The sequence below is a fragment of the Pithys albifrons genome, chromosome 10, assembly GCF_047495875.1.
Source record: "Pithys albifrons albifrons isolate INPA30051 chromosome 10, PitAlb_v1, whole genome shotgun sequence".
Classification (NCBI taxonomy): Eukaryota; Metazoa; Chordata; class Aves; order Passeriformes; family Thamnophilidae; genus Pithys; species Pithys albifrons.
This window is the reverse complement of record NC_092467.1, coordinates 10,768,450-10,793,700: the sequence shown is the minus strand read 5'-3', so window position 1 is coordinate 10,793,700 and position 25,251 is coordinate 10,768,450. Positions and strand designations below refer to the sequence as shown.

The following is a 25,251-nucleotide window of genomic DNA, read 5'->3' as shown; positions in this document are numbered from 1 at the left end:
AACAAAAATAAGGGGAAATTATTTAGCAAAAAATCCTATACAAATTAAAAAACATTTAGAATTCTCACTCCTTCAATATGAGGAAGTTGGTATTCACTTTCATAAACATTTGCCATCTGACTAATGGTAATGGAATGCAGATATTCCATCCAACCACTAGATTATGCTCTACTCTCTCAAAATCGTTGGTTTGAAATTCAAATAGATTTATTAATGGCATATGGTCAACCATATTTCTATCTGAAATATTTTCTGCAGGAAATATTTAATTGCTATGACTGAAATCTATTTACAGGAGGAAAAATCTTATTTTGTTCTATATTTGACAGTGCCTTTATATAACTAAATTCATCCTTTCCCTATGACATTTAAATAGGCCTCGATCTTCAGAAAATGAATTAATTTCTCCTTTCAGAAGTCAATGATTCTGTTACTGAAAACCCTCTTGATATTCAAAAAGAGAGGGAGCAAAGAAGGCACACAAAGTATGCCTTCACTTTTATTTTCAGTAAGTGGCATGCTTATAGCTGTACCATATATTCTGTCTAGAAAATAGATTAGAAAGGCAAGGTGGTTGCAAGAATTTCAGTGACACATTAGTGAAACTGGAAGCAGCCATATTGTAGACAGTTCAGATCTAGGTGGGGAGGGTATTTGCCTACTTTTACTCAGCAATTTTCATATGGCTTATGTTTTGATCGTCAGCTGTACTACTTGTAATATTCTTTCTAATCAGAAACAAATTCTGCTCCCACTGAAAGAACACAGACTGAATCAAACACTAAATTCAGAGGAAAAACTGACTTAGCATGCAATAAATGCCTTCACAACTTTACAAAACCTTAGACTTTACATTTCTAACTGACAAGAATTTTACATTACAGTTTTGTGCTTGTCCCTTCTTACAGTCATTTCAGTACTGTCACAGGTACATATGAATGACATGGAAGAAAAATTTCTATTTCCTTTTCATTCCATCACCAAGCACTTGAAAGGATTTAACTGTGACCTGAATTTAAAACACTGTCCATTCAAGTTGAATAGTAATTTAAATGACACTGAAAGCACGTGCAGAAGACAGTTTAAGTGAAGAAGATGCAAAAGATACAAACCAGACTATGGTTTTTGGCTTGCTCCTACAAGTAGTGCAACAGGAGAGTTGAAATTGGATTCATAGAGCTACTGCATCCCCTCTGTGTGTCAGTCCAGGACAGACAGCATGACCTGGATGCAAACCTAAGTCCACGCAGGCAATGTGAGAGCATAAATAGGGCAAATCATACACAGCTCATTTCCAAGGTTCAAGTGGAAGAAGAAGGTCTTGAAGCAAATTTTAATGGATCAATCTTCACTGTTTTCCTAGACAAGGAAGTGATAGATCTGTTCAATTTAAAGTATTTTTGTGAAACAACTTACATTTTCTTTTTTCCTACAGATCATGTTGTGTGTGAAGAGGAATTTAAATATGCTATGCTAGCTCTAAATTGTATATGCCCAGCTACTTCTACATTAATCACACTGCTGGTCCATACATCTAGGGGACAGTAAGTATATACTCCTACCATAAAATCCCAAATACCTTGTAAAAGTCATAGCTGACATTCTTTGGAAAACAGCTTACCCTAAATTCCCAGACAACTGCAATTTTAAAAAAGAAAAAGGAACTTTCTGCACAATAAGAGCACCGAGAGGTTTTCCTCAACACATTATAACAGCAAAGAGAACACCCCCCAATATTTAAGTTTGTTGCATGCTATTCTGCAACTTCTACAATATAACACATGGAAAAATTGTATTTCCAGTTTAGTAGACTGAATTGTGGATGTATCACAAAGTTCTACTTAAAAATACTAGCAAGACCCAAGAATACCTATTTCATATGTTAATTTGAAGGTCTGTTTCACTGAGTTCAAAGTGACAACATATACTATTATTCAGTGCCTGTACATTAAGAAGCAAACAAATACACATGGTTTTTAAGATAACCACATTGCTAGAAGGTGTGGTACAGAATTATGGTGTCTCTACAGACTGCATAGTCCCAGGAGTACTTCTCTGTATTTATTAAAATAACGTTACCACGTCTGATATATTTCTGATATCCTATACTCTTGGAATGCTAAGATACTTGTAATTAATGGAAAAGCTGCATATACACTACACGAGTCTAGTAAAAATACTGATTTTTTTTTTTCCAAATAACCATGGACCCACTAGCGGAATTCTTTAACCTTCTATATGGCATTTATAGTATTCCCCTGTGCCCTGAAGGGGGAAAACAGAAATTATTGCTAGAACTTTTACTACCAAGAACAACAACTATCAGTATTTTAATGGCACTGTCTGTACTAAGGTCTCTTAATAAGAAGACAACAAAATACTGTTTCCATACCTCCTGAGCACCATAGTGAAATAAATTCTTCTTCTTCCTACCTTTCATTATCTGACAGTCACAGAATACAGAACCTTTTTTAGTTATTTCATATTACATGCACATAAAAGAGCAGTATTTCTAACAGCCATCAGAGAAGTTTCCATCAGCACAAAACCAGACATATGAAAGGGACAGATTGTCAACTATGACGCAAAGTAACTATCATAGAATTTAAAAGTGCTATTTATTTTGCAATCAGAATTAATTGGTGTAATCAGCATTATGAAAGTAACTGATTTCTATCTGGTCATTATGAACGAGAAGCAAAAAAAAGTTTTTGCACAAAAAGTTGTAGCATTACTTTGAATCCTTCTATAAGAATATAGAAACATACAAGTTTATCTTTATTTATATGGAAATACTGAAAAAGTGGAAATGTATAGTTATAATTGTTCTTTAGTCAGCACTGTTCAGAGCATTTATTCTCAGACAGGCTCCAAAATAACGGCAGGTTGTCATTGTACTGCAGACATAAAACTGCTTTGGATTTGACTAATGTATAATTTGGGAGAGGGAGGGAGCTGTGGGCTTTTCTAGATGTCTTTTGTTCTTGAACAATAGTTAACTGCTAATTGTTAAAACAGGTTAAATTACCTTTATTTATGTGTATGAAAGATGAAGTCAGATGATCATTTGTATTTGGCTAAGTACAAGCAAAAAGATTAAGTGAAAATGGGTTATTTAGACTAAAAATAACTACAAAAAGCTACTATAGATGTAATTATAGCCAAACTAAACACTAAATTAGATCTAAAAGATCTAAAGAACATTTGTTAAATAGACTTCTGGTGTTAACAGTGAACTTCTTTCCTTTACAATGGTTACTGTTTAATCATTCTTTTATTATCCTCGTTACTACTAGCACCTGAATTAAACTTTGTGTAGGGCTTCAGTTTTAAACCCTGTCAGTATTGATTTCCTTATATAAAAGGAACAGACTTGGATTATGAGTAGACTTCAATGAATCAACTGCTTCCAACCTTGAGTAATCTTTCTAAAGTCTATTTAAAGTCCTTGGGAGGATTTTCTTAATAATTAGCTCAGTTTTCCATTCACAGAAACCCCGTACCCGTTGACTCACAAATTCAGTCACTTCAGTAGATTGATTGGAATGTTTGTTCAAGTTGTATCACAGAAAACCAAATAACTACCTCTGCCTTCCCATTCTACAAGGAATGGCTCTTCTTTTTGCACAGTGTTTTAGGTCTATGTAACCAGAGGAGATTACCAAGGAAGTGACAAAGAACATTTTTTGCTTTTTATCATTTCCCTGGTGAAAAGTCATTCATTAAGGGAAAATATGAGCACTCTCAAACTTTATGTTCTTAACATTTGTTACTTACTTTAGTATTGTTATGATCTTAACCAAGTGACTTACATTTTCATGGAATTAAACACTTAAATGACAGGCAATTGAGAAAACATTGTCTCAACTGTCTCATGTATTCTTAAAAATGAAGTTCTACCTATTCCATGGGAAATTTATTTCCTACAGTTAATAAGAAATACAAGCTCATTTCTAATAACCATGAAGATAAGTACACTGGGAAGTTACTGGAAGTTGAAGGGACTACATAGCAGCAGAACTATGAAAAAACTGTTATATAATTATAATGGCAATACAATAAACAGTAAACACACACATGTACATAAATTAAAACACCTTATCTTCTGATATTAATATGTGAGAAGTCTCCGAAAAGCATTTATTTTCTAAGCAACTTTGTTCAGATCAGGTTGGTATTAACACTAGGGGGAAGTTTGCTGCTGTTTATGTGAACAGGATTTGGACTTGAATGATACTTTTCAGATTAAATCAACTAGATGTAAATAATCCCATAGTATTCTCAGCTGTTTATGGAATTCAAAACCCCAGTCTGTCAGACACCAAAATTCTATCCTGAATCTTATTTATAATGTTATTTTTGATCTCAATTTATAATCTTCACCTTTATCTTTACATGTAATATAATTATCTAATCTAGAGTAATAGGACTTCATTAGGGTTTATATTGTGATAGAAAATATAGACTGACTTGAACTTCATGTGATCTTTACAGAACAGCTCCATGGGAAGCTTTTCGACAAATAACTGGAACCAAGCAGACTTTAAACAGGTGAACATTTTATTTTAGGGGGAAAAGTAAAATATGAAAAAAATTTCTATAATGACATTTCTAGTTCTGTTATTCTGCACCTAGTGCACTGTTTGTTAATACTATAGCAATAAAAATGGTTTACTTACTTCCATCTTGAAACACAATGTTTTCATGCTGAGGTTGGAAAAACATGGTAAATTGAAGAGAAATAGAAATTGTGATAAGATATTGAAAACATATAAATAAGCATGTCCCAGTATCTTGAGATCTACACTCCAACTGGCAAAACACACTTGTCAGTTTTATGACCTCTTTGCACTTATGTATGTCTCTATATGTATCCATTAGATCCAGTAAAAGTCATGCAGGCAGAACCTTTTTTTCCACTTGAAACTTAAAAAGTTCTCAGAAGCCCCAGGGCTACAAGTTTTGTTGTTAGGTGAGGTTTGGAACATTTCCTCTGAATGGTCCATTTGGATAAAGAACATTAGCTGTATAGAGTAAAGAATGATTATTTTCTTGCACTAGAGAATAAAAGATGTATACTTGTAATAGTATAGAAGACACGGTAACTAAAAATGCCTATAAGATAAAGATAACTGAGAAGCAAATGCAGAAAAAATTCTTTTTTACAGATAAAGTGAACAAAGACAAATTACTCTTTCCTGTGTAAGTTATTATTAACGATTCTTTACCTACTTCAAACAGGAACCAGACAGTCTGCCACAAAGCATCTGAAGAAACTGTCTTTATGAATAGAATGAGCATGCTTGTGGTTTTACCTTTATCTTTAAATTGCAATGAATCTACTTATTATGGTGTGAAGTTAAAGTAATTCAGTCATCTCTCTCCTGATATTAAAGTACATAATTTTATCTGCCTACTACTTAGCAGCAAATGCTCTTTAATTCATTAAAATAATCTCTGTACTTAGACTATTACCAAGCTTTGATCTCAAATATTTCTTTCAAATCAGCCTATGGGACCTTTCCAGTAGACATTTGCAGTTTCTATTACCATAAAATACTGTTCTGATTAATAAGAATTTTACATTAAGTTTTAAATTTATTCTGTTTATCTCCACATGTTTCAGGGAGTGTCAGCAATCACCAGAACAATGGCAGAAAATGTATGGCAGATGCTCTGGTAATGAAGTGTATCATATTAACCTGGAAGAAAGTACATTTTTTGCCGAGTATGAGGGGAAGAGCTTCACATATGCTTCCTTCCATGCACATAAAAAGTATGTTTATTTTTCTATAAACAGTTAAAAGCTCAAACAAACAATTACTTGTTGTGTCTTCAACATAGCTCTACACTCAAAGGCCCATTACTCTGTTTCTGAGTTCAAATATCTGGCCACTAATAGGAATATATTTCTGTAACTTACAGCTGGTCAGGTAAAAGCTCATGCTCATTCTGTGCAGGTCTTCTCAGTCTGAGAGAGTAGAATAGAAAGGATATATAGGATAAGCTGGACAGCTAGAAAAAAATGTACCCTAGAGAGGCTTTGCAAGAACATCAATCCTTTTCCATGTCCAAAACAATCTAGAAAAAATGGGTGGGAGGGTGTGGGATTTTTATTATATTAGGACTCAGCTGGAAATCTGGCTTCCTTTGTGGCATAATCATTTTATGCAAAATGTTCAGTTTAAAGGTACATTATGGTGATTGTTCAAAAGTAAACCCGTATTTTGTTCCATTAGTTCCAGGTGATGCATCAGTTATTTGATGCTGCTCTATGAGGTGAATATATGAAATAAACACAAAGTGTGCATGTTTGTATATATTTAACAAAATGAACATTTATCAAACCCTGAATTCTGAGTTTATTCTTGTACTTAATGAATGAGAGAAGGATTAGGGTTTTTTGCTGTTATTCCTTATTTTCTATCACTAATAAAATACATTTCTAGGAGTGAATTGCAAGAATGAATTATGAAAATGGTTTCCGCTACTTATGAATAATGGAACAATTTAACATGATTAATACTTTTACATATTACATATCCATTTTTCTACTAATATTTTCCCAGAAGGGAATATTCATCTGATAGAAAAAAACCCAACTAGAACAACATTAGAAGAATATTATGAGGATTAAGAAAACCACTCTATTCAACTGCACAGGAATTCATGAGCTCATAAAAACTGCTTGATCAGAAGTGGCCTGTTTAGCAGACAACATTTTTCAAACATACCTGTCCATCCAAAAATCTTCAAATGTTCATAATGTGCAAAATATAAAAATATACCCAAGGTTCATTTTTGACAATGGAAATTCTGGTATATGCAGGACTGTGCAAAATGAACCATGCCTTTCCTTTTCTAATTAAGGTTTGGAGTCTGTCTGATTGGTGTTAGAAAGGAAGATAACAAAAACATTTTGCTGAATCCAGGTCCTCGATATATCATGAGTTCTACAGATATATGTTTTTATATAAATATCACCAAAGAAGAGAATTCTGCTTTTAAGAAGCAAGAAAAGCATAGAAAGAACCATGAATCCAAATTAACTTACCATGGAGCTTCTAGGTTACCAGTACACAGTATAATAGCCAGCATGGGTAAGTAAAACCAAAAAACCCTCGCAACATAATCAATGAATAGAACTTTGGTACCTTTTAAAGTGTAGTCCTAAAATTTTAAGAAACTATAATGTAAAGAAATAAAAAAAATATAAACATATTAAACACTCGCCTTTGTATTTAAAAAACTCCATGATGACACAAAACAACAAATGGAATTTGGGTATCTTTTACTTGACAGTATGGCATTAAACTGCTTAAGGCTGTTGTATAAAAAAGTAATAATAAAGTGTATGCAAAGCAAAACAATTGGTAAAGGTACATGAGTGGCATTCATAACTAGTCATTTGTAATAACTTTTCATAAGCTCCTTTAATTAAAAAAATACCTTTAGTAAAATCTACAGGTTTTTGATGGATATAGTATGGATTATTATATAAGGTATGATTTTTAAAAGGTAGTTAACAAGAAGATAAATATTAATGCTCAGAAAAAGTGCTACTTTCCTCGAGTATAGTTTGAATATTTGTTATACTTCAGTATAATAACCACAATCACTATGGTATTGCTTTCAGTCTTTGGCAGTGTAGTCAGGTAATCCCCTCCAAATGTGGGAATCTCATTGTAGTGTTTTGACACCACACTGAGCCCCTGTTCTCCTGCTGCCCCAGGGACAGTGGCCATCGATCTGCAGGACACAGGCTGCCGCTCTGCCAGCGGTGCCACGCTGGCTCTGCCACCCGACACGGGCAGGGACAGGCGGCCCAGCATTGCCCCCGTGCTGGAGGTGGCAGACTCAGCCTCCCTTCACACCTGCGACCTGCTCAGTGACCAGTCAGAAGATGAAACCACCCCGTCAGATGATGAAGTCTCTGCAGGCTTAGAGTATGTATATTAAATGTCATTTGAAAAGCCAATATTATGTGAAAATCATCTCTAATTTTTTTTTGACATGCAGGTCAATCTGAGAAGTTGCAGGAAGCAAGACTCATAAAGCCCAATTATGAAATTAATCCCTTTTATGAAATGCTGTTTTCTGTTAGCACAATGCCACATCCCTGTTTTGACATAAAGAAAACCTCAACAAGGTTAACACTTCCATTTGCTGGAGATTTTCTCTCTGCAGTTATAAAAGCTCTAGTTATGTATTGCAATTTTTTTCCTTATGTTCTTACGTTTTATAGTTACTAAGTCAGCACTCAACTAAATTGTAAACAGAGAAGTACTCCTGTCATGAGAATGCACTGATAATGAGATCATCCAACAGGCTTGTTGAACACTAGCTAGGGTGAGGTGTTGGGCTTCAAAAAGTAGAAATGACAAAAAAAACCAGTATGAGACAAAATTATCACATCTAATTTAAAATACTCATTAACGTGGTACTGAAAGTAATGATGCATTACTCAGATAAACCCAGAAGATTGAATTCTGTAACTGCCATGCAGATAAGCAATTATGTTTATTGGGATTGCTGTCAGGGATGTTAAAACTGAAACACACAATTAAGCCAGTGGCTCACCTAGCAGAGTTTCCCATCTCCAGCAGTAGCAAACATGAGCAGCCCCAGGGAAGATTATAAAGCTCCAATGAAAAAGGAATAGAAAAAGTCATCTTAAATCGGCTGACTGAAACACAGGATTTAAAAGGCCTCTTGCAAAAAACTGAAGGAAAGTAGAAATTTCATCTTATCAGCAAGAGGATTTACCATTTACAATTTATTTCAGCCATTTTGAAAGAATGTTAATAAAGCAAAAAGGTAATGACTTCACTCATTCTTGGTAAGTGTTTGAAAGTAATATTGCAGAAGGGAGAGCAGAAGTAGTTATTTCTACTTTTTTTCCCTTTTCAACTTCCTTTGAAGTTTCCAGTTCAGAACACAAGGAGAGCACACAATGATACATCAGTGGTTTTTCAAAAACCCCAACAAAATTCCTTTGGTCCACAAAAGCATGACAGCTTTCATTAATTTGTATTGTTCATACATAGTTCATTTCAGGTACTTGACTCTGCAAAACTTAGAGATATATATAAACATCCCATAAAATAGTTACAGAGTCAGCTGTGCTTTGGTAATTTGCTCTACTAAAAAATGTGTGTTCTATTCCAGGTATGCCAAAGGCTATCCTCCTTACTCTCCATATATTGGAAGTTCTCCCACATTTTGTCATCTTCTGCATGAAAAAGTACCCTTCTGTTGTCTAAGACTGGATAAGGTAAATGGAGTTTCTGTTACTGGTTCTAACACTGCATTCTCATTTGTCTCTTGCATCTGAACAGAGATACATTCTTATTTCTGCTTAGAGATGAGGTTTGTTCAGCACCTGCTGAGCTGAAATATGGTTTCTCCACCTTTTCATCACCAAGTGTTTGTCTAACCATGTCTATATCAGGTCATCTGACACAATATTCATATCCACTGAACCTGTTTCTTATTTTGGTTTTAGGGATGCCAACATAACTACTATGAAGATGCCAAAGCCTATGGATTCAAGAATAAATTGATTATAGTTGCAGCAGAAACTGCTGGAAATGGCCTATATAACTTTATTGTTCCACTCAGAGCTTATTATAGACCAAAGAAAGAATTAAACCCCATTGTATTACTCCTGGATAACCCGTAAGTAGATTGTTTTTTCTGTGTTAATTTTTAAACTCATTTTACCATTACTTCAATAGATGATCACTTTGCACATGGCCAACTTAAAATCAAGAACATTATGGAACATTTATCTTTGAGGAAAGCTGGTGACAAAAATAATACTCTCTGTTCACTGTCGTATACAAAATCGACCTTTTAATGACTGTAAATGGCCATAGTAAATTTAAATGTTGTTACTCTACATGGCTAATGTTTCAACTAAGTTTTTCTTAAAAATGTCCCAAATAGTGTGAATATGACTTTTAAAAATAAAATAACTTCATAAACACTGTAAAAAGAAAGCTGTGTAACAGTTTCACAGCTACATAACAGCACTAACCTACTTAACACAACGCACTTACTGGCCTGGACCAGTTCGGTATGTTTTTAATAATTCTAGACTCAAAGATAAACAGTTCTTTAAGCCAAGAGGACACCCACAGACACACTTTTTCTACAATTATATAAAGTCACAGAAGAAAAATAAAACCTGCAATATTGTTGTCACTACTGCATCTCTCTGGTGATTACTGGAATTTTTAGCCATTTTTGCATTAGCTGTTTAAAATTTTAGACAAATTCCATTCTGTCAAGACTGGTACATTTATACTCTGATAGTGAGTTGTTAGGGGTTATTTTGCAACACTTTGCTACTGCTCAAGTACTTAGAAACACAATTTGAAAGGCACAAAAATGAAGGTTACCTGTATATAGAAAACTAGAACAAGCTATGACTCTAAGAAAGGACAGCAGCAAAAAAGCCTTGTGGGTTGTGATTCCAGGGTTGACACATCCCTTTACATAGATATGTTCCAGGTTAAGTGATTTTTTTTTTCTCCGAAGGCCTGCTGTGAAGTGTCCCACTTTCCCTCAGGCAGCTCTTCAGTGACCTGTGTTTGCAGGACTCAAGGTTCATGTACAAACCAAGCCATACAGTGAATTACACAAATCGGTAGAAGCCTAAACGAGGCTAAAACACTTTGTGCAATGTCAGACTGAAGCTGTGAGCACACGGTGCCCTCTAGTGCTTGCTCTTTTTGCCTGCAAGGTGTCTGAGTTTACACATTTTAATGCTGTTGTTACATTTTGTGGCTAAACCCACTTTTGATTAGCATAAGTAAAAGCTATGCTTGCTAATTAAGCCAATAGCCTGAGTGTTGTGTCTCTCTAGGCAGCGTTTGCAGTGGCTCCCCTGAAAGGAAGCATGTTTTTCATACCTGCATGATGGAGAACTCAGGCTGCCTTTCAAGGCAATTGGAATTTTGTAATTTACTTTGCTGGAGTTAGGATTTCAACCACCTTTGCTGAACATATCTATGCTTTGTTTATCAAGGCAATTTATACACTATGCTTATTCTGATATCTATACATCATAAGTGTTCTAGGATTTCCAGTGTTCCTTGGCATGTAAGAGGAAACACTGTTGAAGTTACGATTAAAGGAATGATGCAGTAAAATACAGTATCTTAGTTTTCACATTTCATTTAAATAAAAAGTTTTGTCCAAGATTGTCTCATTGGCTTGAATGGAGTAGTGTCACAAACCCCAAATGATGATTTGATTTTGATTTTCCATATTCATTAGGAATTGTTGCTGCTTGTTTTAAGTACTCTTAAGACATGCATTGGACCATAACATTGTAGTGTGTCCTTGACATCATTGATTCTTATAGTTGTAATTGTCCTGTGCCATAAAAGTTCTGCTTTTACAGGTGCATTCATTAATGTAAAAGTGTTAATTCTGATCATTCTTTATGATCATAGCAAACTGCTGATTCACAGCTTTAAGTAATATTATAATGTCAAAGTTTATTTGTTTTTTTTTAAGCTACCAGTTTATTGAAATATTTTAGAAGAGATGCTGGTGTTGTGATACTGTGTTTCATTTTGTAATCCCATCTGCTGCTTAGGCCAGATATGCATTTTCTGGATGCAATCTGTTGGTTTCCAATGGTTTACTACATGGTGGGCTCTATCGACAAGTAGGTGAAATAACTGTTAGAAAACTTAACGTTGTAGTGCTCAGTGGTTTGTTGTGTGTATTGTGATTGCATGATTCAGTCTGTGTTGTAGCTGAAGATGATCTTTTCGCATGCCTAGTTTGTGTCTGTGTGCTAAAATTTGGGATTTCAAATTTCTGATCTATAAAGGATATCATTAGTGGGAAGTGTGACAGGGTCCACAAGTTAACATCTCTAAAAACAAAAGATTAACACTTGTTTAGGTGCATTTATGTATCACTTTAAATGAACTGATTACAGCTCTGACTCCAGCATCATTCTGTACCAAGTTACAATTTGAATTTATCGACTTGGGTTTTGTAGATACAGCTACAGAATGTAAACAGTCTTGAATGTGTCCAACAGTCTTCATCTCCCACTACTTAAACTATCACTTAGTCCTACATTTCTGTCTTCACCTCTACTAATATGTTTGCATATATAGGTTTAGCAACATGGGCTTAATGTAAAAATCAGGCAGAAACAAGAGAATAGGAAAGGCTCAAGAGTATTTTTGTAAACTCCTGTATGTAGAGTGTAAATTCAAAGAAAACTGTTTGCTTCACTACATAGATAATACTGAATTGGGGCTACAAGCCCATAAATATTAATTTCCCATGGAAAAATCAAAGATTTATTTCTTGCCCTGAATTAACAGAGTCCAGTTTTTCTGTAAATTTTGCATTTCTCCATCTCACCCTGCGTAACAAAGGTTTTAAATAGCGATACAGTTACAGATTTACCTTGGGGACACCATTGTCCTTGGGAGACTTACAGAGTCTACAGAAATGTTTTCCGCTTTCTACGTTTCTCCCTCTAAAGCAAGAAAGGGTCATAGGTTGTTAATATCTACTACTTTCTTAACTCTTTAATTCCAGAGAAATTATAAGAAGAATTCATACTGGCAGAATACTTAAATGTATACTCATGAATGAATACTCAAATTATGCAGAGTAATTAATAACTCAGATTTAACCTATTTTTATTAATGCAGAAAATTAAACTTCAATTAAATTTACTGAGGTTATTTTAAAAAGGGAATCACCAAATCCCAAATGGTGTTTTGTTGCTTTAGAACTTGGTGTGTTGAAAAAAATGAAGCATGTAGTCTTTGGAATAAGTGATTATACAGAATTCTAAAGTTTACAGTAATATCAGCATGAACTTCTGTGTCTCTTCTGACACAAAAATCACTGTAATTCCTGGTGCAATAACCAATCATGTTTTTTAGAGGGATTTTTTTGTTGCGTGTTTTCATCAATAACAATATCTGTGAAAATATAGTTCATACTCCCCGTTTTCCGCAACTTGTTTTTAAATCATGTACAATCAACAGAAGTTTGTAATTTTTAGCTAAGAAATACATTGTAAAATATGTAATTTTTCCTTTCTTACTTAATGGATATAGAATACGTTCCCAAAATACCACCTTTAAGTGTCCAACATATTTGGTCACCAGGAATGAAATGTCATCATCTTAGAAAGAAAACCAGCAAAGGAATTACACTCACCCTTCTTGTTGAAAGTAAATGGCTTGCAGAAAAATAGCTTTCCCAAAATTCATAGCAGAGATGCACTTCATCAGTATGTCAAGTAGCAGGTATCTGTCTCCCAGTCTTCAGGTATAAATGATTTGAGATCTGTAAATGAACAGATTTCAGAGTTGTGTAGAAGTCTACTCAGTATTAAGAAACCTATAGCTGGAGGTACCTGAGAACTAGAATTATTATACTTCTAAATTAATATTTAATCAATTCCCAACAAATTAGCTGAATGTATCTGCTAAAACAAGAATAGCTGTTGAGCTTGTGCAACACTGAAATTTCAGAACATGCTGCTATTTTCAGCGATCCACTGGGAAGTCTGAAAAAGCAGAAATATAACTACTCAGAAAAAGTTTTTGGAGTTCTACTTGTCCACTGAAGCTGTTAGTATGGATCATATAAAAACAGCCTTCCTTCTGTTGTAGTCAACCATCAGTGATGTTGCAGTTTCAAAAAGAGTTATCTATATTCTTCCAAAACAAGACATTAAAAAGCACTATACATTTGTATTTTTCCTTACTCAAAATTTCAAAAAGAATTTAAGAGTTGTTGTTACATAAATTTGAGAACCTAAGAAGATCATTACTGAAAAGAAAAACTGTATCAGGACAATTAAGACTTAGTTAATATTATAAGATTATTTCATGAGAATTAATTATAATGTCAAAACAGCTCTTCACCTTGCAAAAATTTAGTTTTTCATTTTCCCTTTCAAACTATGAAATTTAACCTTTCTTATTTCACTTAAATTTTGCTGTGTTCCTGGAGTCTTTATTATTATAGAAAAGGCTTTTCTAAATTTCTCAGAAAGTGCTTGGGGTCTCTGGAAAATATTATTGTTAAACCAGCCGAAACATGCTTCATTTTGGAAACAAAGCTACAAGGCATGATGAGAACCATAACTCAGTTGTGTCTGTTTGTTCTCTGGTCTGGCTTCACAGACACATCGTCCAGCAGCAAGGGAAAGTTCTACTGATCCACAACTGCTCCCAAAGGCAGCATGAGAACACTCCAAATCATAGCTTAACCTAAAAGATGAATGTATTAGATGCCCTGGTAGATCACTTATTAACATTTTGAAACTGAAATAAAATTGTGGGAAAGAGCAATCCAGAGAATTTATTTGGGTCTTTTAATTGTCCAAAGTAATTGCAATGGAGCAAGCTGTTGCAGCATATAAGGACATACTGTCTTCCCAAGTAACCATTAAAGGTTTATTTAAAAAAAGTGAAATAAATTTATCATTTAGCAAAAAGAGAGGCACTGTAACAATTTACTGAAGTAAATTCAATATTCTATCAATTATTTGAGATGTTATACTTGACACAAATTATATTAAAAGTTATGATATGTACACGGAGATGAAGGGAACCGAGCTGACCTGCAAATGCCAACCATCGCTAATCTTCTAAGTGTTCCATATTCAAGTTACTTGTTTCTTTTTCCCCTCTTTCTCCTCACAAAAGCCTAGATGACTTATTAAGATGTGGGGTCACCTTTGCAGCTAATATGGTGGTGGTGGACAAAGAAAGTACAATGAGTGCTGAGGAAGACTACATGGCAGATGCCAAGACTATTGTAAACGTCCAAACACTCTTCAGGTAAGGCATTTTTGCAATCTATCTATAATCCTCATTAACTGTTAAATACTTGATGCCTTTTGTGCCAAGATAAGAAATTATTTTCTTTTTTAATTCTATTTCTGTTTTCCCTTAAATGAATTTGTGTCTTAGACGGGCAAACTTTTCCCCACCCTGCTTAGAAAATACTCTTAAGAATCCTTAGGTATTCTCCTGAAAATCTCAAATGAAATTCTTTGCATCCCAAAACTGGATGATCATTTTAAAAGTCAACTGTCAGGTTTACAGGAATGAAAAGAAAGCTACTCTTGAAGACTTAGGGCAAAAGATAGTTGAGAAAAGAAATTTTTCTGCAGTACACCAGTCTCTCACAATAATGCTAAAGCCAGTATGAAAAGCAGATCCCTCTGATGCTACAAGGTAAGCAAAGCATCACTATGAAATTAGTAGTGAGTGTTAATGTTTTGAGTGTTTAGTTTTGAGCAAAAATTAGGTTTTTAGGCACATATATGCAACAATACATATGACAACAACATGCGAAGAGTCATGAAGGAATAGAATGATCAGTCTAGTAACGAGGCTGGGGAGGCTGTGATGAAAAGCTAACACAAATATCCTGTTCCTTTGAGAACTTCTCATTAAAGCCTTTGTGTTAAATATCTTGGTTCAACAAGTGAGAAAAAAAGGCATGTCTCTTTGAACTGTGAAAAGTATTATTTGCTTAACAAAAACACAAAAAAATTCCCCATAAAACAGAACAAACTACCCAGTCAGGTATGAAATGCCTCTCTGATTTGGGGCTTAGCACTTCTAGTGTTCATTCTAATAACTGGAAAAAAATTAAGTCTTTTCCTAGGGGGTTCAGTATTGTTCAGTATTGCTTTTATTGCAATTACCTCTTTTCTGTGTCAAGCCTTCCTCATAAAACCAGAGAGGTACAAAGTAAAAGTCTTTTGAATCTGTCAGTGTTTTAGGAAAACACAAATATTTTAATGGGGGCTTCATCCTGTAAATGCAGCTCTGTGAGCATGAAGTTAAATGTTGTTAACATTTCTTTATGTGCTCAAAGGAAGCAAAATCTGTGTTGCACAAGAAACTTTGTTCTGTCTTTTTCTAACTTTGAGTTTTGAATGGGTACTGGATACCAGCACAGGTGTGTGTGTGTGTGTTTAATAATCACACCCACTAAATTTGATTTTGAAACTATAAGCAGACTTAATCTGTGTGTCATCCAGGTCTACTTTTAACCCATTGTGTGAGGGTATCTCACTGAGGTTTTTTACTGACATCACTTAAATTTTACAGAAATGCACTTTAGCCCCAAATATAAAACAGGAAAGTGAATTGAGTCAAAATTAAAACTTGCGAAGTACCAATTGATTTCTCCTGTAACTGTGTTAAACTTTGGGAAAAGATCATAATAGTAAACTACATACCACAGGTATCCAACTAGATCTTACTATATACTCCTTCAGTTGTCTTGCACAATGCTTGCAACTAGATGGCAGCTTTAACTCATGTACAAGCCATAGATCTGATTCAGTATCAGACTGTATCCAAACAAACCATAACGAATAGCTTGGTTTAAGACATCAATACTTTTTCATAAAACTCTGCAAACTTTCACAAACAGTGTATTGTATAAATTTTTTCTATTTTTTTCTCTAGAACACGTACAATAATTTCACTGATTTTTTACATTATGTAAAAGTTGTAGAAATGAGTAAGTTTTGGGAAGATATATAAGGTAGTGGCATTTACCTGTTCTACAGAAAAAGCTACATTCATTGCATCAAGGTAAATAGTTTTGTAAATGACCTTTAAAATATATTTAAAGCTGTTTCATTACTTAATAATACCTAATACTAGAAACTAATGAAGTAAGGACTGGGCATGGTGGAGAGCAACAGCACTTAAACTATGATGTTAAAGAAGGATTTTAAACCACTGGATTTAATATATGATGTTCTCAACGATACCACATCAGTGAAGGAGTTTCCACATAAGTCTCACCAGGTGAAATCACTCAGTGGATACAGGCTAATGTAACCCTCACTGACCTAATTTTCTGAAGAGTGAAGGGAGTGTGCTGCAGTACTCTGGCTCAGGCTGGCACTTCTATACCTGTTCTGACATTATTGTCTGATTTGCATAATTTATAACCCCACTTTGCCAGAAGAGTGTGCCCCTTCTCTGTGCCTTAGAAGACAGATTAATTGTTTGTAAGGACAGGGTTATGAGCACCTTTAAGGCCAGAAGCTGTTCCATACCCAGTAAAACTGACAATGATAGCTTTCCTGACTTAATTATAGTTAAAAGCAGTAAGGAAGTGTGACTCAAATGAGCACACTGACTAAGAAAGAAAAACTTTAATCCTTTGGGTTGGAAAGAACAAGTAACCATGATTTAAACATTAAAGGAGAAATTAATAGTCTTAGACTATATCTTAAGATGCTTTTTAAAATGAAAAACCAGCCAGGGAGGCCCTACAGACGGTTAAAAGTCCACCTCAATAAAACTGTGTTTCCTCAGGCAGTAGGTCTGTACTAGATGGAGTGTTTAAATTTACTCTTAATTTCTACTAATTAAAAGCTTTAAATGGTGGTGATTGGGAAGACCTGTTTTCAAGTTCTAATAGCTAACATGTTGAAGGCTCTGTTTGAAATCCTGCAAGTCTATTGACTACAGTACAGCTAACCAGTCAATAGTCTGGCTGGTCTCTAGCTGTCAGCTCCAATTTAGAGATAAACTCAGTGAGGTGTTAGGATGGCATTACATTGTTTTCTTGGTTTATCATTTTGGTTCAGGAAAGAACTAAATGTATCTCTTGCTTGTCTGATTTCCAAATACCAGTTCAACAGCAACCCATGCCATCCATCAGGTTGATGAGGGCTTTCTCTGCCCCATCCAGTCCTTTCTTACTAGAATGGGATAGAAGAGAGGGATCTTTGCACAGAAGTAGCCTGCTCCAGTGCTGAAAGCTTGCAGGCAGTGTGCCTTGCACCCAGGGCAAGAGGCAATCTGTCCCAGACTTCCTGGAGAGTAATTTCCCCTAATTCTGCTAGAAGGCACTCGTAAGTAAAATATGAATTCTACCAATACCAGTTTTGAAACTGATTTCCTAACATAAATCAGTTTTCATATCTTGGTGATAAACTAAACCCATCTTTAAGAGAAACATAGCAACCTGCATTTTCTTCCTGTAAGTTGTGTATATTTTATCATTAGATCAGCTTTTAATTTCCTGTTACTCTTAGTTCTGAATGTTTTATTGTTAGTTTTCAAACATGAATGCCTGACCTTTAATACAGCAATACAAGAAAACATCCAGCCAGCAGAAGCTTAAGTAATTCAACACTACATGATAGAGAATCAATGCAGAGGAAAATTCTCCTCCTTCCTCAGAACTTGAATGCATTTGTTAAGCTACCTAATAAGTCCAGGTTCATGCCTATGATACTTTTATAGGTCCTGGCAGGTTTTTATAACACACAGCATACAAGTGAAGATGTACCATAGCTGCATTGCAAGAGTGTGGTTATCATGTCTTTAATCTATGCATGAACACTCCATTCCCTAAGTTCTTAATCTTTAGTAGGACATAGGTAGACTGTATAACAGTACAAAGGTACAGAAATGCCTGAAATGCTTTTCCAAATACAGTGCACACAAATAGTCACTGTTAAGTGATCCACATTCTCACCCAGTTTTCCAAGTCCATTTTGCCTTATACGATCGCATTTAACATTTGGTTGTTTCCAGGGGCACGGTAACTGCTAATGTAGGAATGGTGAGTGGCTCTGCCATCATATGGTCGTGTGTTCAGAACGTGTTTGGGATCACGTGGTCACTACCAGGCTACCAACAGCCCCAGGAAACTGCACTGCAGAAGTGTGGCATTGACACATACTGGCAGACAGTCTTGATATACGTTTCCTCGCATTTAGGCTCTGCTTGAACTGCCATTCCACAGAAGTTTCTCCCGACAAAAGTCAGGGAAACAGACTACAGACTTGCAAAAAGTGCCTTGAATCCCATTGGACACTAAGTTACTAAATTCAGCTTTCAAGAAAACCTAAACAGAAGTCATATTAAAGATGTAATTAGTACTACAACTATCTATTGTCACATGTAGACAGGTACTCTCAGGATCAGCAGAAGAGATTACAAATGCACATCTCATTTTCTGACACTTTAGAGGAAATAATCAAATAATATCTGAGTTCTATCCCAAATTATTATTTACATAGCATAAACTATGATTTTTTTTTTCTAGTTCTTAAATCCCTGAGTGCTGAGGAGGAGCTCTTTAGTCTGCTTCCTGAGAAACTGTGTAATTCAGCCAGATCACAGTTGAACTTTCTTCACTCCTTTTTGTTACTAGAAACCTGAATTAGTGTTGACTTATAAATACTTTGAATATGTAAACATTTCAAAGTGAAAAAACATAAGTATACATAAACATATGTTTTCTGAGCCACTCCCACAAGTGTCAGTTTTCATCTCTATTGCTCAGTCTGTAGTCACAGCACACCAAGAGGACTCAAGGCAAAAAAACCCCCAACAAATTGAAAGAGTACATAAACCAGTAGCAGTTTACATGCAACCAGGTATTAAGTGCACGCTATATAATCTTGCATTTGTTTCATAAAGATTTGTCTCATTTTAGAAATCATCACATAAAACCTCTGGTAATGAAATTAAGTGGTTTCTTTCTAGCATTTAAGTATGTTGTAAGCTCAGTCTTTGAATGTATTTGTGCTTCTTTGTGAATTCTACAGAGAATGTTTTGTAGTTTCCTCTGCTGTAGTACCAGCATTTCATTGTGCCAAAACCCACCAGAGCTTTCAGAGACTTCATTAAAACAACTTGATCACAAGCTGTAGTTTTATGTAGAGCCTTACATTTGTGAGTTGTTATAATTAGAGGTATAACTGTGACATTCCTTTAAAATACAGGTTGTTCTCAAGCCTCAGCATTATCACAGAATTAACTCACCCAGCCAACATGAGATTCATGCAGTTCAGAGCCAAAGATTGCTATTCTCTTGCTCTATCCAAATTAGAAAAGGTAAGGAGATTTGCCTCCCCCCACTCCCACCCTCAATTTAAATGTTATAATTTTACAACTTTTTTGATTTTGTAACAATGATTTCAAAACAAGTGGAAAGAGTGAAATGATTTTATGGTTGTAGAGCTACTGTGAAAGATCAGTTTTTTCAAAACGCTACCCTTATTTAAGAACAAATTTTGATTGGATTTCCATCACTTTACAATATAATATGAATCAACCAACTCTGTTGCAATTTGCTTAAGGAAAACTGAGTATTTTTGGATTGAATATTCAGAGCTAATACAGTTTTCAAAGAGGCTGATACAGGAAGTTAATGTAGAACATCTTTTAATTGACATACAGCTTTTATTATAACATATTTTTTCATACCACTTCAATTTAAAGGCAGTAAAACTTTATCTTCTGTGTGCCTTTCCATGTATCTCTATGAGATATTGGCTTTCCTGGGACAGTTTGAGAACAGCAATTGTTCTCTGTCAAAGGGCAGTCCTAGTGATGATCAGGATAGTGACACCACTCATTTTCTATAGAAAACATTAATATTCTATACATTGACATGCATACTTTGGCATTCTTGAACTGTGGACAGGGAGACTATATGGAGATAAGTTAAATTTATTTGCTTGTTCAGAACACTATTGCTAAAACATTAGATGGATCATATGAAGTAATGCTGTGTTTGAGTCGGTAAACTCAAGGACAATGCACTTTTTCACAGATCTTCATTGGTGACCTGACCTACCCATCCCTGCACAAAACTTACAGTATCACCTTCAATGATCTTTCAGGTCATTTTCTGAGTTTAAGAGAGTAAGACAAATAATATCATGTGACAGTCTTCAAGGATGGAAATCTTTCACTCCAGTCATCTCTTTTCCCCTTTGCTATAAATCTACCTATCAATATTATTGCTATGCTTTTTCAGGTAGCCTCCCAATCTCTGCAGCTCAGATATCTTCCATATCTTAACAAATTTGAATTCATGCTAAAATCATTACCATTATAGAGAATTAAAACATAATTTCAATTTCCTAGCTGTACAATAAATTTCCTAGGTTTTGGGGGTTTCATAGAATTCACTATTTACTGTATAATACTTATGTAAGTTAATTTTAATTTATATTTAATGGAAAAGAGTCTTTTCTAAAAACTTGCCTTCACAGTCCAGTTTCTTAGAGAGGAAACAAATTCTGCAAAAATTCAATCTGTGTATTTGAGAGAGGATAAGTATGAGAAGTAAATCTTTGCTCAGTTGACTGCCCTGCATACACATCAGCCATAAGATGTAAACATCAGGGTGATCTCTTGTGATTTGTTGACCTTTGCCTGTAACAGCATGAAGGCTTAATCTTATTTAAGTGATATTCTGACAAACACATAACAGGGAGAACTGTGAGGAAGCCACACAAAAGTTGTTAAAAAGAGAGAGCTGTATGCAGCAGGAGGATCAGCTTTATTTGGATTGTGCCATTCCCACTATCCATTAAGGTTTGCACCTGTGGCTCCTCCATTTTAGCACTGCCTCCCTCAATGGTAAATTCAGGAAGGATAAACTGAAACTGGCTGGAATTGCCAGTTTATTCAGGGCAACAAGTACCAACACCTGGATGGTGCCTTCAAGACTGTTCAACCTAACTCAGTTCCTTGGTGTACTATGACTGACATTTTAAAATTATTTTTAACATATTCCCTTAATCCAATTCCAGTTGCTTCCGGAATACTCTGTGGGCTGTAGCCTGAATACTTCAATGCAGGGAAACCAGGATTTTTATGTCAGTTTTTTCTTGCTTTAGGCTCCTCTATTTTCCTAGCAAAGGTTCTGGAAATAATTAAAAATATTTTAATTTCTTCCCTATATTTATTAATTTATTGTGCAAGTGTAAAGTTGTGGATGTAGGTTGGAAGCTGAACAGTTAATGCACTTCTTATCCACATGATGCTCTGCTGAAATAGAGGTATATAAATCATCTTAAAGAAAGAACATTTTCTTCATTGCTGTTGCAGTTGCCTGCTGTTGATATTTCCCAGTCATTTCATCTTAACATTTGCAGGAAGAACTTCACAGGTGGTGCTGTAGTTCATTTGATTTTTCAGAACTCCCTCATGCAAAATGAAAGGCAATTAAAAACTCCAGTAAAAATTATCTAAGCAGTGAAACGTATTGCTGCTTGTTATTTCTGCATTAAGCACCTCATTTTCAGAAAGACTGAAAACGTCAGGCAAGTTGCCTTGAGGTAGCACTGAAACACACTTGCAAAATTGGCTTTTCAACCCAATGGACTGCAGAAGAAAGATACACAAATCAGATGTCCATCTGTTGTTGCAGCTGCAACTTTTCTTATTTTAGACATAAAATAAATCTGACAGTAAACTCAGCACTGACAAAAGGAGAAAGCAACAACAGAGAAAAGGAAAAACAACAGAGAACAGAGAAAAGGCAAAACAACACACCCATATTCTAAATTTAAAATCTATGTTCTCCATTTGTCTTAGATAAGAAAAAAATGATGTAACCTCTCCCTTCTTCTTGAAAGAAAGGGTTGATGTCTTGGTTAAGATTCACCCTTTAGTTTACTCAGATTTTTTTTCCTAGTAAATACTGTGGGTGTTAACTGAAGGATAAAAATTCCAAACCTTCAAGTGATGAGTTTGAAATAAGTACAAGCTCCTATATCTTCTAATCAAACCAGTACTGTCATTTTGTATTTTCCACAGGGATAAGCATATAGGTATTAAGTGAATAGAAACTTATCTGGGACGGCCCAGTGTATTTGCAGTGATATGCACAAAGCCAGGATGCTTTTTTTAACCTTCAGTGAAGGACAGGGCTTGCTCTCTCCAGTTTTGTTTTTAATATTATTCAGGTATTAAGCACATTTGAATTAACACTAAGCAATACCAAGCAATAATGACGGAGGGGTTATAAAAACAGATTGGTACCTCTTAGTAGGTGTCTTATTTTACGTGTATCTCTAATGATTTACATCAGCTGCAATTCTAAAGTTGCACAAACAATCAGCATACACATTTGGCAGAGGTTTAGATAATTGCTCCAGAAAAGCAACAGTCAATGAACCTGTTCTTGCAAAAAAGGTAGGATAGAACCAAAACTAACAGTACATTGACTGTTCCCTGTAAGAAGCCACTACCTCTGTCACCTTTACATATTCTTGCATGACCAGCACTGCCCACCCCTCCCTGTATGTTTATTGCAGCAACTTTGCATTGTTGGTACACAACAGTTACAGCCTATCTTGGCCACTCCCCCTATTACTGCCTGTGTCCAAGGTGGGCCCTCCACCTCTTTCCTCCAGTGACAGAGAGGCTAAAACAGGAGTTCAGATGAGTTTGGAGCTGGTAATTTGTTATTGACGTGACAGAATTTACTGTTATGACAGAAGGAAGGGTTATTTATGTAGAAGTAGCAAAAATAGTAAAGCGTGACAAAGAAACCTAAAAAAGATTTGGCACAAATATAAATGGAGGTAGAAAATGGAAATAAATTGAAAAGCATATGAACGTGACCTTCTCTGTAGATATTACCTGTTACTCTGAGAATATGCAAACCCTGAAGGAAATAATTAAGTAACTTTAAATTAAATGGAGGAAGCACATACTGAAAACTTCTTAAAAGCGCAAGTTTACATCTGTTATCACTTAGTAAGTAGTAAAAATTCTAAATGTCATCACTTGAGCAAAATCACAAACATAGGAAAACTGAGGATGAAGATCTCTTCTACTAATAGCTGTATCTTAAAATGTCTCATATATATGAAGTTCTACAGAATGAGTTCATGCCATGATTTTTTATTTATGTTCCTAGAAATGATCTATGATTTTCTTTAATTCCAAAAAGTCTCAGGAAAGGAGATGCTGAGCATCACACTTATTGTGGAATAAAACTGATAGGACATTCTGGCACATTCTTGGCCTCTACATCCATAGTATTCTATCTTTCAATCCTTTTTAAATTGATCTGATAGAATATGCCCATGCAATTTGAGATGTGATGACTGAAAAAACATATACAATAATAAAAATCTTTCAACCTGAAAAACTGTGCACACTGAACAATGGTGCTGCATACTTTTAGAAAGCAACTACATTGAGACTAAAAGGATTTTATACTTTTGACCTCTTTCAAGGTAATATAAATTTCATGCTTTTATTATATTTCTTCCAAAAACAGTATTAAAAGTGTTCTCTGTTTTCTAATTCCTTAACAGAAAGAGCGGGAGAAGGGATCTAATCTGGCATTTATGTTTCGACTGCCCTTTGCTGCTGGCAGGGTTTTCAGCATCAGTATGTTGGATACGCTGCTTTATCAGGTACTATGAACAATAATGTGACTTAAAAAAATCTTACCACCTATTTTATTGTTCTTAATTGTTAGATGACCCTATATTCCTATGTATGATCCATTAAAATGTTTCTATACCAGAAATAACCAAAGGCAAAAGATAATAGAGCATGTTCCACACAATGGTATTAGTTCAGTTATCAAGCCCAAAATTACCACGTTCCTGCAAAAAATCTGTTGTCAAATATTATGATACTGTTTAAGAAGCTCTCCATGGTCAAACAGTTTTGATAAGGCCTACATAAATTACAGATTATACAGACTCATAGCTCTTGTACTCTGCAAAAAAAGGAAGTGCCCATTCCCACAAAGTAGTGTTTCTAACAAAAAGAAAAATTAAAAATCAAGACTTACCTTTACCTGTAATTTATCATTCATCTGCATTTGCTTATGAAGGTCTCAATTACATCATTGTGTCCTGTCCTCTTAACTTGTGTTCACTTGACCTTCAGAGGACCAATTGTTTCAAAGTTAGCTATTCACACCCTAACAAGGAATACAGTGAGTGGTTACAAAGAGGCAGTGGGGGCAGCAAAGGCAGCACTCAGCATGTTGCTCAGAATCCAGGATGGAGCTCCTCATGCAGAAGGTGTGATGACAGTCAGTGGGGATAAGGAAAGGGCAACAGCCTCAGGGAGTTGAAGAAAAAATATCAGAAAATACAGAGTCAGGGCAAGTGAATGTAGGAGTTGCTAGTTTCAGGTGGAAAAACAGGACAATATTGCTTGCTCTTCAGCAATGACCACGTTTCTGTACGCTGATACATCAGGATGTCAAGGCAGCAGCCCCCAGCACTTGCTTTCAGGGATCAAGGTGCACAGAATAAGCAGCAACACCCCCATGGCCCACAGTCTGCTCACCTAAAGCAGTTGTCTACTCTGTCTGTACCAGAGATAGCCTGTGATACTTTTGTATGTGGCTGCAAAACAGTGGCACAGGGAAATTAGTTTACTCAGTAATTTGGTGCATGAAAGGTGCTCTTTCATTGCAATTCTA

The 25,251-nt window shown here is 35.2% G+C and overlaps 1 protein-coding gene across 6 annotated transcripts in view; it reads left to right on the top strand.

The window, feature by feature from the left end:
* The window catches only part of KCNT2 (potassium sodium-activated channel subfamily T member 2), a 124,134-nt gene that overhangs the window by 80,832 nt on the left and 18,051 nt on the right, over positions 1 to 25,251 (top strand). For 4 of the 6 annotated variants that reach the window (XR_011698608.1, XM_071564779.1, XM_071564777.1 and 1 more), the window contains 11 exons: positions 1,436 to 1,544; positions 4,495 to 4,551; positions 5,627 to 5,776; positions 6,871 to 7,100; positions 7,733 to 7,946; positions 9,169 to 9,274; positions 9,506 to 9,678; positions 11,609 to 11,680; positions 14,709 to 14,843; positions 19,781 to 19,892; positions 24,122 to 24,223. Coding sequence is in view for 5 of the 6 variants with exons in the window: in XM_071564779.1 (XP_071420880.1) it covers positions 1,436 to 1,544; positions 4,495 to 4,551; positions 5,627 to 5,776; positions 6,871 to 7,100; positions 7,733 to 7,946; positions 9,169 to 9,274; positions 9,506 to 9,678; positions 11,609 to 11,680; positions 14,709 to 14,843; positions 19,781 to 19,892; positions 24,122 to 24,223 (1,460 nt within the window). In the remaining variant the exon portion in view is untranslated. The remainder of the gene's footprint in view (positions 1 to 1,435; positions 1,545 to 4,494; positions 4,552 to 5,626; positions 5,777 to 6,870; positions 7,101 to 7,732; positions 7,947 to 9,168; positions 9,275 to 9,505; positions 9,679 to 11,608; positions 11,681 to 14,708; positions 14,844 to 19,780; positions 19,893 to 24,121; positions 24,224 to 25,251) is intronic. The other 2 variants (XM_071564780.1, XM_071564778.1) reach the window with 1 other exon arrangement.